This window comes from Acyrthosiphon pisum, chromosome X, assembly GCF_005508785.2.
Source record: "Acyrthosiphon pisum isolate AL4f chromosome X, pea_aphid_22Mar2018_4r6ur, whole genome shotgun sequence".
Classification (NCBI taxonomy): domain Eukaryota; kingdom Metazoa; phylum Arthropoda; class Insecta; order Hemiptera; family Aphididae; genus Acyrthosiphon; species Acyrthosiphon pisum.
The window spans coordinates 80472648-80489265 of NC_042493.1; the positions used below are offsets into that span (position 1 = coordinate 80472648).

Genomic DNA, 16618 nt, shown 5'->3' on the forward strand with positions numbered 1-16618 from the left:
TCGTGCCTCAGTGCATAGGTGCCGTAAGGGTAGGGCTTCGGTAGCGGTTGCCTCCATACCGGTTGTGGAGGTGACGCCACTGCGCTAATAGTGATTACACGACAATTACAACAATATAATAAATTATAACAACAAACGCTACGCCGCGCCGCCGTCGCGTATCGCGTCGTAAACCGCAAAACAGCAGCGTGTTGTGCCGTGTGTTTGCGCGTCCGTGTGTGTGAGAGTGTGTGTGTGCTCTCGTGCGGCGTGTATTTGTGTGAGTGTGTGTTTGCGTGCGCGCGCGTGTGCGTGTGTGTGTGCTCTTGCTGCGTATGTGTGTGCGTGTGTGTGTTTGTGACGTGTGTATGTGTGTTTGTGTGTGTGTTTGCAAAGGATAACAACACCGACGTCGTATGTACGTGTTAGTTTGGTCATCGCCGTTTGTTTATTTACAATCGAGTATTGTTTGTGTTTTCGTTGTCCGACACAACAGCGTAAATTGCCCCGCTCGATCGGCGGTATTTGCACGTCAATAACGTCTAAACATTATACCGGCCGGCGGCGTCGGCGGTGGCGGTTCACTATACACGACAATTATAAGATGCCCTAAGCGGCGTCTGCGGCTTGGTGCAGCCAGTACATATTTTCAATTGACCTACCCGACAGCAACACCAGTCTGACGTCAAATTTCCGTTAGAGACGAAAAGTTATTTTGAGTGTCAACGAGCAGTAGAATAAAATTCGTGTTAGCAATATTCGCCACTCTCATGGCGGCCATCAACAGTGGCAGTAACAACGTCAATACCAACAACTCGAGTGCCGGCGGCAGCAACATGTACCGCGTTGGAGGTGAGTGTTTCTGTTAAATTTGTGTAGACACATTGTCTAAATGGTTTATGTCAATGTCTGATGTACTCGCTTCCAGTCTTAGGGCTGTTCTTACAATGTTGGGTTAAGTGTCTGATAACACTAACCGGCAGAATTTATTTTATGTTACCGATAGAATGCTGCTGGTTAGTCTTAACCGAAACATAACCAGACATTGTAAGAACGGCCCTTAGTTGTATTTTGTCCCGATATCCCATATAGGAAGATGTGTGTATTTATGTATATTCTGTTATTAACAAACACTTATCTTTTTGTAGATTATGTATACTTTGAGGCTCAACAGCAGCAACAGCAACAGCAGCAGCAACAATCTATGCATCAGCAGCAGCAGCAGCAGCAGCCTTTCCAAATACGTAGAATTGAAGAACTAAATAAGACTGCTGGAGGTAATGTTGAAGCCAAAGTCATGTGTTTCTATAGGAGACGAGACCTGCCAGCTCAACTCGTCGCGCTTGCTGATAAACACCAACAACACCAGCAGCAGCAGCAACTATCTTTGACTTTATCATTATCTCCTGGTGGAAGTAGTGCTATTAAAGGTGGTGGTAAGCAGTCATCTATAATTAAATCCTCCTCAGCCACTGATAAAGATGCTAGTACGGATAAAAAAGAACAAGACACTAGTGCTGGTGGGGCCCTACCAGTAGTAAAAAAAGAGCACCAGAACGAAGAACAAACTGCCAGTAAAATAGAAACATCTGAAATTAATGAAACTGTGAAAGAAGAACAGAAACAACAGCAGGATGTTGAAATGTCAGAAGAAATAGAAACTAATTCTGCTGTATCTGCGGTTGTCAAAAGTGGAGATGCTCGAGTAGATGGTGATGAGGTTGAAACCAATGATAAATGTAAATATATTCTATATTGTTGTGTATTGTGGGGCTTAAATACTGTGTACAAACATTAATTATTGTATGTAATAGCTTCGGATATCGGAAAAGATGAAGATAAGACAACGCAAGGTACACAACCACAACATGACTGGTGGCGTGGTGAACAGCTTAAACAACGTGAGTTGTTCTTAAGCAGACAGGTGGAAACATTGGCAGCAACGCATATACGTGGAAAGTGCACAGTAACATTGTACAATGAGACTGAGTCATTGGACAGTTATTTAGAAAGAGAAGTAAGTACTGAAAAAATCTTTTATGCGTCTGCTTGGATATTATTAAAATTATATAAATTAATTATTAATGTCAAAATGAATTCTTATTGTGAAACTTTTAAATTATTATATCTGATGATTTTTACACTGATGATGTGAGTACATTACTTATAAACTTTTATAAGTTGTATGCTGTATTAAAAATTGTTAGGTATCAATATTGATTTGGATAAAGGTCAATCCAAGGTTTATCTTTCCATTAATATATCAACATTATAATGAACATTTCTGTTTTCACACTAAATTAAAAATTATAGTTTAAGATGTTCTGTATCTCATAAAGTATAGTATTTTAATTTTCAAAGTTTTGTACAAATATGTATTACAAACTGAAAAAAAAGGCATATTTTAATTGAAAATGTAGTGAATTTATTAACTGATATATATTTACTGAATTATCACTGATGCATACTAATATTTTTAATTTACCCAGTAATAAACAGTTGGTGCACATTATTAAATAATATTATAAAACTGCATTATTGAATACTACTACATTGTAGGGATATTATTTGGTGTATCCTTGGTAAAATAATACTTTTAATATATGTTTAATATACTAAAATATTATTATATAACAGTGACAAAGATTTAAAAACAAATTATGTATACATTCTCAGTGGTAGTAATTTCCATTTTTGTTGAAAACTTATTACTGGATAAATTCTAAAATATTGATGTAATATTAAAAAAATATAATTATTACTTGATGTGAAGTATACCATGTAAATATTATAATACATAACTTATAATAGATTAATATAACACATTGATGATAATTATTTGCAAAATTTTCAATCATACATATCTGGTATTTAAATTTTTAAAAACTTCTTTATCAATGATATTAAACGCTTAAATTAAATACTTTAACACTGTTCGCCGTAAATTATGTCATAATTAATTAATTATTATTAATCTTAACAAAATGTAGTATTTTATCTCAATTTTTTAAAATAACTTACCATTCACTATGTAGTTGAAAAAATAAGGTAGGTACCTACAAATTATGTGTATGACGAGGTAGAATATTAATTGTTTTATATAGTTTGAGGATGGAAATATACACGCCTATCTCTATGAAATCTAAGAAATTATTTTTAAAAAGGGTTGCCTTCACTCGTATTTAACAATTTTGTATAATACCTTCTTAAATAAATAAAATAATTTAATCTTAACAGGACACGTTTTTCTATTGTCTGGTATTTGATCCTGTCCAGAAGACGTTGTTGGCCGACAAGGGAGAAATCCGTGTTGGCCATAAATATCAGGCTGAGGTGCCGCCAAAAGCTCTTTTTAATCGTAGTAGTGGTGATATAAATGCAAAGGATACAACGTCAACACTGATAAAAGGAGAAATAGTAAAAGAAGAACACACTACTGATGGTGATGGAGAAGAGCCTATGGTTACAGAATGCAGTCGAGACAATGACGACGAGGATGATAAAGATGTTGATGAAAAATCCTCTACTGCAGTGACTACAGTGACAGCAATAGGAACAGTTACAGCAGTGACAGTGGAAAGCGATACTGATCTTGAGACTTTGATATGGACATGTCGGCCGCAGTGGAATCGTTTGACAGATAGACAAATTGATCAGTTTTTGGTTGTTTCTCGATCATTGGGCACATTTGCTCGTGCCTTAGATTGCACCAGTTCAGTGAAACAGCCTTCGTTGCATATGTCAGCGGCTGCTGCATCACGAGACATCACATTGGTTAGTTTTTTATAACATGTCAAAATTGGATGCTACACCCACATGCGTTGTCTCCATCTTACAAATGTACAGCATAGAAAAAACTGTTTTGCGCAGGACAACATTACTCCCTGTATTTATAGTAGTATTACCAAAATTCCACAACGCATAGGGAAGAACTGTATCTGTGTCGTAGTGTTTTATTATTTGAATAACATAAATACAATTAAAGTTATAAGTTTGAGAACATAATGTTTTTTTTTCATTTAATAATTAAAAACTATTTGTTAGGGCTTTCAAAAAAATTAAAACGTCATGACATAGATTAAGTTCTTTTCTATGCGTTGTGGAATTTTGGTGATTCTACTATAAATACAGAGGAAGTAAAGTTGTTCAGTGCAAAACAGTTTTTGCTATGTCGTACATTTGTAAGACGGAGACAACGCATGCGAGTGCAGCAGCCTCTTAATGGTAATTTATAAGATTTGGGACTTATTGCACTAAAATAAGCTCATAAATTAATTGAAATATGGATCCAAAATTATTTAAAAATATTAAAATGGCTTGATTTATTCAATTTTAAGTTTTAACAATGTCTTTAAATTTATAATTTTGCAAATTATAATCTTGTGTAACCAAATATTGCTGATCTCAATTTCATAAAGTGTACAAGTCAAAAAAAAAATATTTTGCTATGACTATATTATTACCCATATTATACCAGTCGATTCAGTAAAAATAAATATTGTAAATTATCAAAATGTATTTACTTAAAATAAAGCGTGAAAATTCGTAAATATGCTAAAATAACAATTAAATTGCTAAATTTTTCCAAATGGAAGATGGCAACATATACAATATACATTTTTGTATATAATTTCAATATGTTTCAAAACAAATTTTTTATTTTATATTGAACATTTTACAGCTATAATTATTGAAGAATATTAAAACGCAACAAGTCCTAAGCCCTGACAATTAATTACATTTTATAGTATTATATTTCTTTCAACTTGACTAGTGTCGTATTAGGTTAGTTTTCTATTGCTATTAACTCTACATGTATTTTGTTATTAAAACAACAGTTTCATGCAATGGACACACTGCATAGGCATGGTTATGATCTGGGTACTGCCACCTGTTCCCTAGTGCCTAGTACGGGACCTGTATTATGCCGTGATGAAATGGAAGAATGGTCAGCGTCAGAAGCAAATTTATTTGAGGAAGCTTTGGAGAAGTATGGCAAGGACTTTGGTGACATACGTCATGATTTTGTTAGTATATCATACTTTTATTGCCTTTATTTCAATTCCAGTATTTATTGCTTATTATATGTACTATGCACTACTTGTGGTTCGGAATATCAATATTAATCATGGTGTTACAGCTTCCATGGAAAACGCATAAAAACATAGTCGAGTACTATTACATGTGGAAGACAACTGACAGGTATGTGCAGCAGAAGCGTGTTAAGGCCGTAGAACAAGAATCCAAGTTGAAACAAGTGTATATTCCTTCTTAGTGAGTATTTGTTGTAATATATAATGTTTATTGTTTATATATAGAGTATGTCGTTAAAAGCATTTACATATTAGCGGATAATACGACTGTAAATAGTACTATTTACAAACGTAGTGGATCATAATATCATTTGTAAATCGACTTTCACATGATACTAACACTTGGTAGTTATCTGTGAAAAGCTCTAGTGTATAAATTTGTATTTCGTTGTTGCTTTTTCAGTTATTTTTCGGCCTACTATTGAGTATTGACACATATTAGTGTACAAAGCAAGCACTCAGAATTTTTGTTCAGGGGACTAACAAATTGTCCTATTTCTCCTTACATAATTACCAATAATTCAACTTTCATAACATTGACTATCAATAAAAATTCTGATTTTTATCATCGTTATCAATCAAAGGTGACAGTCTACACTGTCCAACCTTACTGCCAGTATATAAATTAAAAATAATTTATCAACAATATAATCGATCAGCGATTCCCTCAATCTTTATCATGTTTAATTATTAATCTGTGTCCAACATAATAATCAAATTGAAAAAAAAAACATTACAATTGTAATATATTTGTGACAAAACAATACACTCTGATAATGCATAATCCAATCGCAACAAAAACCCTTCATAAACTACGTGTAAAAATGGCTAAGAAAAAAAAATATAAGATCTTTAAGCATTATAAATATGTGATATCATGAATAAATGTTAAGTATATCGAATTTAAGTAAACTTATTTTGTATCAATAATTCATTTACTTGGCGAGGAATTATTTCAAACAAAGTGCGATGAACAAAATAATTAAATGGCGAAGGATTATTAAAATATAACTTAATAATATTTATATACTATTCTAAATAATTCCTCGCCAAGTAAATAAATTATTGATTGTTTACGAAAGGTTTTTGTTGTGATATCACTTATTTTTATTGTTATTAAATATTGAGTATTTACACAATAATCTATAAGAATGGTAATATTGTTGGTAACATTGGTAACGCTGATGCTACAACAATGACGACGGCTATTGTGATTCCGAATTTAATATAAATTTCCATTAAAAAATTCACACTTTTTCATTTATAACTTAATTTTTAAACGTACGTTTTTGATGATTTTTATTAAAGCACGTTCTACACAATATTTCTGATGTTTCGGAGTTTACTAGGGGTTAATTGATGCATTAGATAATTAGTTATGTTGTCTAACAAATTTACCCGTATTTTACAGTTTAAATAGACAACTTATGCTTCAATATACTATACACACACCGTTGTGTAGTTATTATTTTTTTTTACTTAGCTCGCGCCATGACTGTGGCGCTGGATGTAAAAATAGTTTTTGGATGGCTTCAGTTCTAAGCTCCCCACTTTGGGTACGCACTGGTATCTACAACAACAGTTTTATGATCTTCTATGTTTTATTCTATATAGTAATGGAACAACAAGTGGTGGAAAGCAGCAGGCTATAACATCTGGTCTAACAATAAAATCTTCACAGCAGCAACAGCAGCTTGTAAATGGTAACTCAGCAGCTGTAGAGTTGTATTCCCCCAAAAATGGCAGTGCTGGATTGTCTATTACAGGAGAGGGACCATTACAACCTGGATTGTGTGATCTATGTGATGGTGAGAAAGCATTTATATAGAACACAGTTCTGTGTATATACATATACATCATATAGACAATACTTAAAAAATAAATAATAATTGTGTTACTTATAACTATGAACATAGTTGTATCCTCGCAACAATGGTATCCAAACACCATAGGAGCTACAACCGGAACAACAGCAATATCTTATCATCAACAAAATGGTGGATTGTCTTCAGTGATACCAAATACATTATGTCACGAGTGTTGGACTCATTGGAAAAAATATGGAGGTCCCAGAACTGCTACTTCCGATAAAAAAGTTATTGCGGCGGCAAGAGGAGAGAGCATGTCCGGAGACGAAGGTAGTAATAATGATATATCTTAAGTTTTATGCTTAATACTTCTTAGCAGGAACAAAGGAATAATGAGTCAAGAGTACTCTAAAGAGTAGATGACAAGTATTAATACTTTACTTAATCTGTATATGTTACGGTAAATTATGATGTTTTGGCTACTACCAACATTTTTTCTATTTTTATAAGATATTAAAATTCAATACTGACACCAATTTTTAGATATTATGAATAAGCACTTAGTTAATGTAGTATAATATAATAATATCTAGTGATAAGTCAATAACACCATTTGCCGTTTGCTTAGATTTACCGTAATATACATGGATTATGAATGCATGCCAGGTATATTTTCAATTGAATCCTTTAACGTGGTTGTCATTACAAGATATAAAGGTGTATATTATTAATATAAAAAAATTATTAATTTATAATTCTCAGGCTTGATCTGCAGCTCAGTGATGGCCCCCTCATAGTCGAGGTCAAAATGAGTGATGCTGAATTTTCTTATTCAAAATATTTAGGTACACTGCTTTTGTTAATTTTTCCATTTTTTGGTGAATCGCTTACTCGATATGAAAACCACTACAGAGGCCCCTTTTTACGTTTCAATATTAAAATAAATCAACTAAATTTTTACTTGCATTTTATCTTTGAGTTTTATGTTTTTGTTCTGACTACCATTTATGTTTATTCTCTTTTGTGAAAGTTCTGCAATTATTTTTTTTACTTTTTTGTTTTCTTAATTGAGAATGTTTGTGTCATACATTTTTGACAAGTCAATGAAATAAATTAAAAACATCTCTTTTTTTTTTTTATAAAATATTAACAAATGTCTATTAAAATATATTTCAATCAATTTGTTTGATATGTTTGTAAACAGATCGACCGCATTCAAATGCGTCGTCCAGCTCTCTGGCAGCAGCAATGAACTTGAATGTATCAGCTGGTGGTGGTAGATCTTCGTCACACGGACCAACCATGTCAACTCCACCCCATCACCACCACCACCTTATGCACCTTGGTGGTGGTGGAAGTAGTCACCATAGCAGTTATCATCATCAGTCGCAACACCACCACCATCAACAGCTTCACCATCATCAACAACAGCAACAACAACAACAGCAGCAACAACATATACAGCAACAACAACAACAGCAGCAACAACAACAACAACAACAGCAACAACAACATCAATCTGCAGCATCTTCACCAGGTGGTGGTGGTCTATTACTACATCAACCACATATTAATTCATCTGGATCAACGACAACTGCTCATAGGTGCACTATTATTGGGTGCCAAGCAGCTCCATTCAAGAGTAAGTCTCAACTACTACGGCATTATAGTACAGCGCATGGCATCGGGATAAATTCCAACAGCAGCAGTAGTCCTAGTGCTATCATCACATCAATTGGTGGTAGCAGTAGATCTTCTGGCAGTGCTGGAGTTGATGGCGGTGGAAGTGGAAAATTATCACCACAGCCGCCACAGCAGCAGCAGACTATTTCTGGCGCAGGACTTCTCCACCACAATTCTGGAGGGCCTTTAAACTTGAACAGTAGCAATTCGATTCAACACTCCATCGGAAGTAGTTCTGCCAATCAAGTAATTAATCTCATTGCATCGAATACTACACAACAACAGCAGCCCAATAACCTATCTACAAGTAGTGGAGGCATAACAACAACTGCAGTTATTGGAACAGGAGGAGTAGCTACTGCCACTGGGCGGCCAGTTATGAAGACAAGAACAGCATTTTATTTGAGATGCACATCATTAGCAAAAGCAAGTAGGCGCCGGTCTGCGCAACAAGCAGCTGCCGCGCTATTACAGCAACAGCACCATCAGAAAAAAGCTTCATCTAGTGGATCACAAACAGCATCAGTGTTATCGCCAATAGCTTCAGCTATGGTACAGCCTGGATGCTTAGCCCGTCCTAGGAACGTAGCTCGTAGACCATTCATTTGCGTTCCACAAACGGCACACTCTTACAAACACGAATGTAAGTATATAGTATGATACCATTTTGTTTAATGTCATTAATTGCCTAATTTAACCTAGGTTATTTAAGAGTGACTTTAATACTTGGGAAAATTAAAAACTAAAAATGTCAATAGGAATTTACATTATAACTTATTTATTTAATTTGTATATACTTAGATACTTGTTTTATTATTAAATTTAATACATACAGTTATCTAAGATAAAGTGAGGAGACAATGGATGGACATTTCTCTTGATTTAGTCGAATTTAATAATACTATTTTTTTTTAACTGTGGTAAAGTTTTATGTTAAATTATTTAAATGAATCAAAACCATTTATGGTAGTTTGAAGTGATCATTTAGATTTTTGAGAATTTACCTGAAATACTTGAAATAACTTTTTAAATTTTAATCCAATAACCCATCAATCTTACAGTCTATTCCACAATATGTTTGCAATATTTTTCTGTACTATATAAACAACATTTTAGATTGAATAGGTAATAGTTATATACTGGAATTTATCGATATATGTGTATGTAATTTGGAATATGCTATCTTTCAGGTATGCTGTCAATGCAACATGCTCCAGTTCATGAACTGAGAGCGTACTTGAGGGCTGCGGCTGTTAAAGCACATGCCCGCCGACCAGGAGTTACTCGAGTAGCCAATGCATTAATAGCGGCTAGGAGAGGCCGTGGTGGAATGAGTTCAGCAACCGCTGCTGATATTGCTGTGCCAGATTGGCTGTCTCTGCCATCCCAGCAGCACCAGCATCAGTCATCTCATCATCATGTTTCATCTTCATCAAAACACGGCAAACATTCTTCAAGAACATCAACAGGTGGACGTGTCGCGTTCCCCAAGCCACCAAAAGCACCGGGTCAGTATTAACTGAATGTGTTTTAGACACAAATATATATTATATATATATATATATATATACCCGACTCCATATACAACAACATTATTGAATTATGATGTCCAACACCATTTTGTCACTTGGGCAATGTTTATAAATTCTAATCGTTTTGATTGGCAACGGGCTCGTTTGATATGAAATGTTGTTGTTTATTATCATATTACATATTATCACATTGCTCAAGTTGTAAATGTCTGCCAGCATCATTAATAAGAAGAAGTCAGTATCTAGTTATTATATATATCTGTGGTTTTACATGTATTCTATATATATATCGTGGCCATGATATTCCCAAACTCATAGTTCATTCCAAGGTGGATATATATATATATATATATCAACCTTGGTTCTTTCTCTTTCGTATCTCGTCCACTGGTTTGTCTCTCTAAGTGCGGCTGTCCATTACTTAATAGATCTATGTCAACAACTCCTAATTAAATCGGAGTAATAGTAGATACTAGAAATTATAAGAACAGGGCTGCCGATTTAAAAGTTGGGCACTTTATGGGACACCCTATATTTAGCGTACCACTGCAAATTCATATTTAAGTTATATGACTTCCTTGACCATCTAAATCTTTTATGGATAAATTCTGTATAATATATGTGATAATCGAGAAAAACACGAATATCAGCATAATATATATTATACCGGGTGATTCTTTCATCATTGAACACTCATTATTTTAGAAAGTGTAAATTTTTTAAATATTTTTTTCTATAGTTTCAAGTCGCTTATAAAACAACGTTTTTCTTAAAAAATTAAAAGGATAAAAATATATTTAAAAATATAATTTTTTAAAAAAATCTTTGTTTTATAAGCAACTTGAAACTATGTAAAAAAATATTTTCAAAAAAATTTACACTTTTTGTAATAATGAGTGTTCAATGATAAAAGAATCACTCAGTATAACGGTGGTATGGACCTTCATAATACATATTTTTTGTAGTTTGAAATGTAGTTATTCCAAAGAATAATTATTAAAATGATATACTTCATTAGTCATTATATTACCATTTTAATAATATATGCGGATGCGTAATTGTAGATGGCAGTTTGCTATACGAACGAGTGCCTAATAAGCAGGAAGCTGCTGCGGCTGCAGCAGCTGCTGCTTCTGCATTGAACAATCCGTCTGCGGCTGCAGCTGCAGCAGCGGCTGCTGCAGCAGTTGGACTGAATCCAGCTACAGCAGCCGCAATACTCGGAGCTTTGGGGACCCCCCAGGATCGGTCAGTAGTGGTAATTCTGCGGGGGTGTCTGGTTCGTCAAATGATCAATCGGCAGCGGGGTTTGATGTAGCAGCTGCAGCCGCTGCTCTCTACCAACAGCAACAACAACAGCAGCAGCAGCAACATCAACAACAACAACAACAACAACAACAACTACAACAAGGCTCTTCGTCGTCGACCAACAAGAGACGACTATACGAAACAGATGGCGGTGAGTGTCTTTAGTCTAATGCACATATCTTATACCACGTATATATTAGTAATAAACTGAAGAAATATTTTTATAATTAACTTAATTATTAAGCCTAAGAAAAGAATAAATCATAGTGATTCAAATTTGTGGTTCTCAACATTATTTTGGGAAAACTTGGGCACGTCTTAGGTAAACCGGTTGAGAACCACTGATTTGAACTCTAGATTCACACATTGTTAACTAGTGATGGGTAGTTATTTTAGTACTTGTTCCAAAGTAACGAGTAGAAACGAATATGATTGTTCCTCAAATGGTTCATCGGTACATAGTATCAAGGTACAAAATGGTCCCCAACACTAGAGAAAAGGGTAAATTTTGTTATTCGTTCCATCGGTACAAACCACGGACCAAGATATAATGGACAGGAAACGAACAGCTTATCATGGCCCCGAATGTATGTTCAAGAGGCAAAGAGCAGGGGGTTGTAATGTGTTTCTAGTAAAGATCAGCCCGGTCCCGGGATGATTATATATGATTTTATATTCTTGGTTTAGGTGTTCAGTTCGAGGCACAGTCATATAATAATGTGTTAGGTTTGGTTAATATGTTTTTTTTAAATATAACTGATGTAGTCAGGTCCGATCTTTTTTATATCATAATGTACCTACTACCTTATAACGGATATTTCTTAAAATACGGCCATTCACTCGTCATGCCTTATTATCGGTTATTAAATAATAATATTATTATGTTCCATCAAAACAGGAAATTATAAAAATAAACGTTGTTTAGTGTTTTAGCTGAGCTAGTCTGGGCTTATAAAAAGTTTGTAAGCATGGTTTAAAATTGGTCTGGGTTGAAAAATATATTTTTGGAATTGGTCTGATCCGGTTCAACAAATTGTCTTAAATATTTGGTCTTGGCCAATCTAATTTTTATAGGACTGGTCCTAGATTTCACAGCGCCCTCTGTATAAAACACCGATCAAGGTACAAATTGTGTAGCCAAATAAAACCATCGGTAGCGCTGAAAACTTCAAGAACAGTGTTCTTATCAGCTAAGTGATATCTTTTCGTGGCCGTCCCCCGATCCTCGCCAACCATGTCGTTTCCAGTTCATTATATCTTAGTATGTGGTACAAACATTACCATTGATAATAAATACTATAGATTGCTCACTGGTGGGTTTTTCGGTAGCACGAAATATTTACTCTTAGTAGATTTTTCGTGCTACCAAAAAACTGGCAAATGAGCAATGTATAGTATTAATTATAACGAATGATGGTACAAACACTTTTAACTATGTAATATTTTATTTTCATCCATATAATTATTTAAGACTTAAGCTAGTACCTAAGTTAATTTTGGAAGTTTCAGTTTCTTTATTTTATAATAATAATAATAATAATAATAATAATTTTTTGAATATAAAGTGAAGTGATTTTTTACATTTATGTTTCTGCTAAAAATAAATTAGTTAATACATTTATATTGTGTGGTAAATTGTAAAATTAGTTCGCCCTCCAGTTGTGAAGTCCGTGTACACTGTACTGCTACAATGATAGACACAATGTATTAGATTCAATGGAGATTGGAGAAACGAGAACCTAGTAATCTACACAGTACATGTCTTAATCATTCAATCGCTCCATGCATTATGAGTAGTGTTAGCAATTAATCCGAGTACATATTGTGATACTAAAAATATTGTACCCATCTAACGAGTTTTTTGGAATTGTCTGTACTGATTGGAACGAATCCACAAAAGAAACAAAAATTCTCTTCACTTATGTAAACTTGAAATCCTGAGTTTTTAGTTTTAGTATTTAGTTATAGTAGTAGTTTTGGTTTGAGTATTCATCTGTATTTGAATACCATCACTACTATCAGGTGCGGACTGGGGCAACATTTCGGCCCGGGAAATCTATATTTTGACCGGCCCTTGCCATTTCTCGTCATCACAAAATGTAAAAACTCAAATATACCAACGTTTTATTCAATCCTCTACACATTTTCAATTTTCTCAGAAAACAACTTAAGATTCTCCATATTTTTAGTACATTTTATATTATTATTACATGAAGACCTGAATTATAGACTAAAATGTATAATGTATAAATTATTTATAATTACCTATATTACTATGTTACTATGTTAGTATTAACATTAGGTACAATAACACAAAGTGTAATAGTAATGTGTAAGATATTGTAATAAATTAAACATTCTTTATTTTTTTGTATCTATATTTTAACATCTAATCAAACATTTTAATAGGTTAATTTAGATCTTAATAAATTACTGTGATTTTTAACAATATAAATAATGTCATTGTTATCAATTCCGAGTAAAATCTGTTTCTCTACACTCATCAGCATACATGCCTCCAATTTCGATTCCGTTATAGTGTTTCGCAGCCGTGATTTGATGTACTTCAGAATTGAGAATGATCTTTCACATGCATAACTAAAATAATATATTATTCAAATTATTGATCAAACACTCATAAATCAAATAACAATGATTCCCTTTAAATTTTAGTATCACCATCATTTCAAACAAAAAATCTACAATTTTGTGAGGTACATTTGAATTTAATTTACTTACCAGTGTCACTATAATTTGATGCAAAGCATTGGTTAATCTTCACACAGCTCTCACCTGAATTTTTTAAGAGTTTTTTTTCTTTCTCTCATTTTATCGGCACCACCCTTTCTTTTGCTTTCCATTTCCAACAACCAATACTTAAACTCAATAGATAGGCAGATATTGAAAATCAACAAAAAAAAATACCCAACGCTCATAGATAAAATACAAAACAAGTAAAAACGCTGAACATACAAAACTGTATCTATCAAGTTAACAGCCAATTTAACACATTAATAATAAAATATATTATATTATACAACATTATGATAGTAATTAATACGTGGTTACTGAATACTGGATATTAACTTATAACCGTGCTTGATTAATCAATTGATATAATTTACGTCATATATGAAGTTATAAATAATAATTGTTGTGGTTGTTGGGATGGGGGTGGAGTATCAGCCAGTTGAATATCAATTTTTCATGCACACGCGTTATGATATTAAAATATAAAATATTTATATTTTGTATTTATACCTATTAACTATTTTATTAAAATTTATAACTAATAATTATATAATAATAACAAATCATTTTTGAGCAGCGGCCCACCGGGAAAGTTCCCGGTATCCCGCCCCTGACTACTATTATTTATTTTTTAAATTTAATTTAATATAAGAAAGTTTATGCCTTTGCGGCTCTTTTTTTTTTTATTAAAATACAATTTTAATGGTTTTAAGTTAATGGTAAAATAGTATAATTAGTGGTATTGTTTATATTATACGATAATGTGCAGGTTATAAAATAGGAGAGTAGGAGTGGGACTATTTGTACAAATCTCAATGTAGTTATGAATGTTTTTTCTGTGTAGCATCTGTACAACAGCAACCACAACCACAAGCCGGGCCACCGTCAAAACGTATGCATCGGCAGCAACATCACTCGCAGCAGCAGCAACAACAGCAATCTACTGGTCACCACCACCACAGCCAGCAGCACCAACAACCTTCATCAACGTCACAAGGGGGTAGCGGAGCCGGTGGAGGGGCTGTAGATGGAATGCTGGCATCAATCGTGGCACATCAACAACAGCAGCAACAACAGCGAGGTGGTACATCAAGTGGAGGACCTTTACAATTGACCGGCACTGGAAGTGGTGGTAAATCCAGTAGCTCGGCCGGCCACCACCAATCACAACAACAGCAGCATCAGCAACATAATCATTATAGGACACCGTCAATGGCTCGGACCGGTAGAAAGCATGTAATTTCGTGGACGGACGCTCCGGACGACCTGTATTATAGATGCACCACATTGTCTAGGTACGATAACTATTATGGCTCTGACCACCACACATGTTGTGCGGTATTGTAAGAATGTTAACTTAATTTTTCGTATTTAGATGATTCACTATTTATCATTCCTATTATTTTTGTTAGTCATATTATCAAGTATTTTATTATTTAGATCACTGAGGAAAGCCAGAATGACAGGTAAGGAACTAAGGCGATCAGCACGCAAGCCCTGGCAGCCGATTGCTGCGCTTCTCGGTATATCGTTTGCAATGCCGTCTGCCGCAGCGTCATCATTAGCGACACCATTAGGATCAACAGGGACCACGGGATCCCCAGCACCACAAACCGGTAGTACATCAGGAAATTCTTCATCTATAGGGTCGGCTACACCATTTGACATGTCTACCGGTGGTAGTGCCGGTAGTAGCAATAGACAACCATCTGCCATGTCGAATCAGTCAGCAGCACCGATAGTAGCACCATGTATTAGTGGCGCGCTTTCAATGTCATCACGTACCAGTGGTGGCGGTAGTAGTCATCACTAAGTACCACGGTTTTGTGTGGTCTTAGGTGCTGTTGGCACCTGAACGACAATTTAGAATTTCAATTTTTTTTTTTTCATCATCGTACTATTTTATTTTTATACATTAACAATAATCATATTAATTTTAATCCGAATCCTTTCTATAGGTTGAACCTAAATATGCTAAAATTATTTTTATTATTTTTTTTTTTTGTACTATTATTATTATTTTACTATTACACACACTATGATTATCGAACTTTATTATTATTGATTACATAATACTTGTAACATTTTTAATTAATTAGGTGATTTTTATTTTTATTTATTATTTTTTTGGCTACACTGAGTATTTATATTATAATTAAAATACATATGATTATTACTTTGATATTGACTATATATTGTAATAATAATAATGAAAAATATTGTAGCTTTTAAGGTGATATTTTTACAAATGACATTAGCAGTCTAGCAGCCATAGATTTTAGCTTAATTAGTATTTGCGATTCAAAAGAAAACAACTGTTGTATAATTGATTGTTTTTTATTGTAACAAATAATCTTCTTATGACTACACGCACATGCGACTTTTCTTTTTGTTTTATGCCTATTTACAAAATAATAAAACAATAAGACGCGACATTTGAATAAACGATTATATATATATATAT

The 16618-nt window shown here is 33.8% G+C and overlaps 2 protein-coding genes across 2 annotated transcripts; both read left to right on the forward strand.

The window, feature by feature from the left end:
• Positions 1–283: 283 nt before the first annotated feature.
• On the forward strand, positions 284–11448 carry LOC100160135. The gene is made up of 11 exons (XM_008183793.3): positions 284–831; positions 1128–1718; positions 1794–1996; positions 3217–3753; positions 4818–5006; positions 5120–5253; positions 6687–6880; positions 6989–7210; positions 8085–9206; positions 9754–10071; positions 11160–11448. Exons 1-11 carry the CDS (start codon positions 750–752, stop codon positions 11411–11413), a joined length of 3846 nt encoding a protein of 1281 aa, XP_008182015.1. The 5' UTR covers positions 284–749; the 3' UTR covers positions 11414–11448.
• On the forward strand, positions 11419–16527 carry LOC103309118 (protein bric-a-brac 1). The gene is made up of 3 exons (XM_008183792.3): positions 11419–11554; positions 14999–15449; positions 15595–16527. Exons 2-3 carry the CDS (start codon positions 15049–15051, stop codon positions 15965–15967), a joined length of 774 nt encoding a protein of 257 aa, XP_008182014.1. The 5' UTR covers positions 11419–11554; positions 14999–15048; the 3' UTR covers positions 15968–16527.
• Positions 16528–16618: the final 91 nt, after the last annotated feature.

Bases quoted from the DNA above. Each gene is read 5' to 3' on its own strand.
- LOC103309118 (XM_008183792.3), top strand. From the start codon at position 15,049: ATGCATCGGCAGCAACATCACTCGCAGCAGCAGCAACAACAGCAATCT. The intron at 15,450-15,594 runs GTACGATAACTA...TTTATTATTTAG, and splicing joins AGATGCACCACATTGTCTAG to ATCACTGAGGAAAGCCAGAA.
- LOC100160135 (XM_008183793.3), top strand. From the start codon at position 750: ATGGCGGCCATCAACAGTGGCAGTAACAACGTCAATACCAACAACTCG. The intron at 1,719-1,793 runs GTAAATATATTC...TGTATGTAATAG, and splicing joins GGTTGAAACCAATGATAAAT to CTTCGGATATCGGAAAAGAT. The intron at 5,007-5,119 runs GTTAGTATATCA...ATGGTGTTACAG, and splicing joins GTGACATACGTCATGATTTT to CTTCCATGGAAAACGCATAA.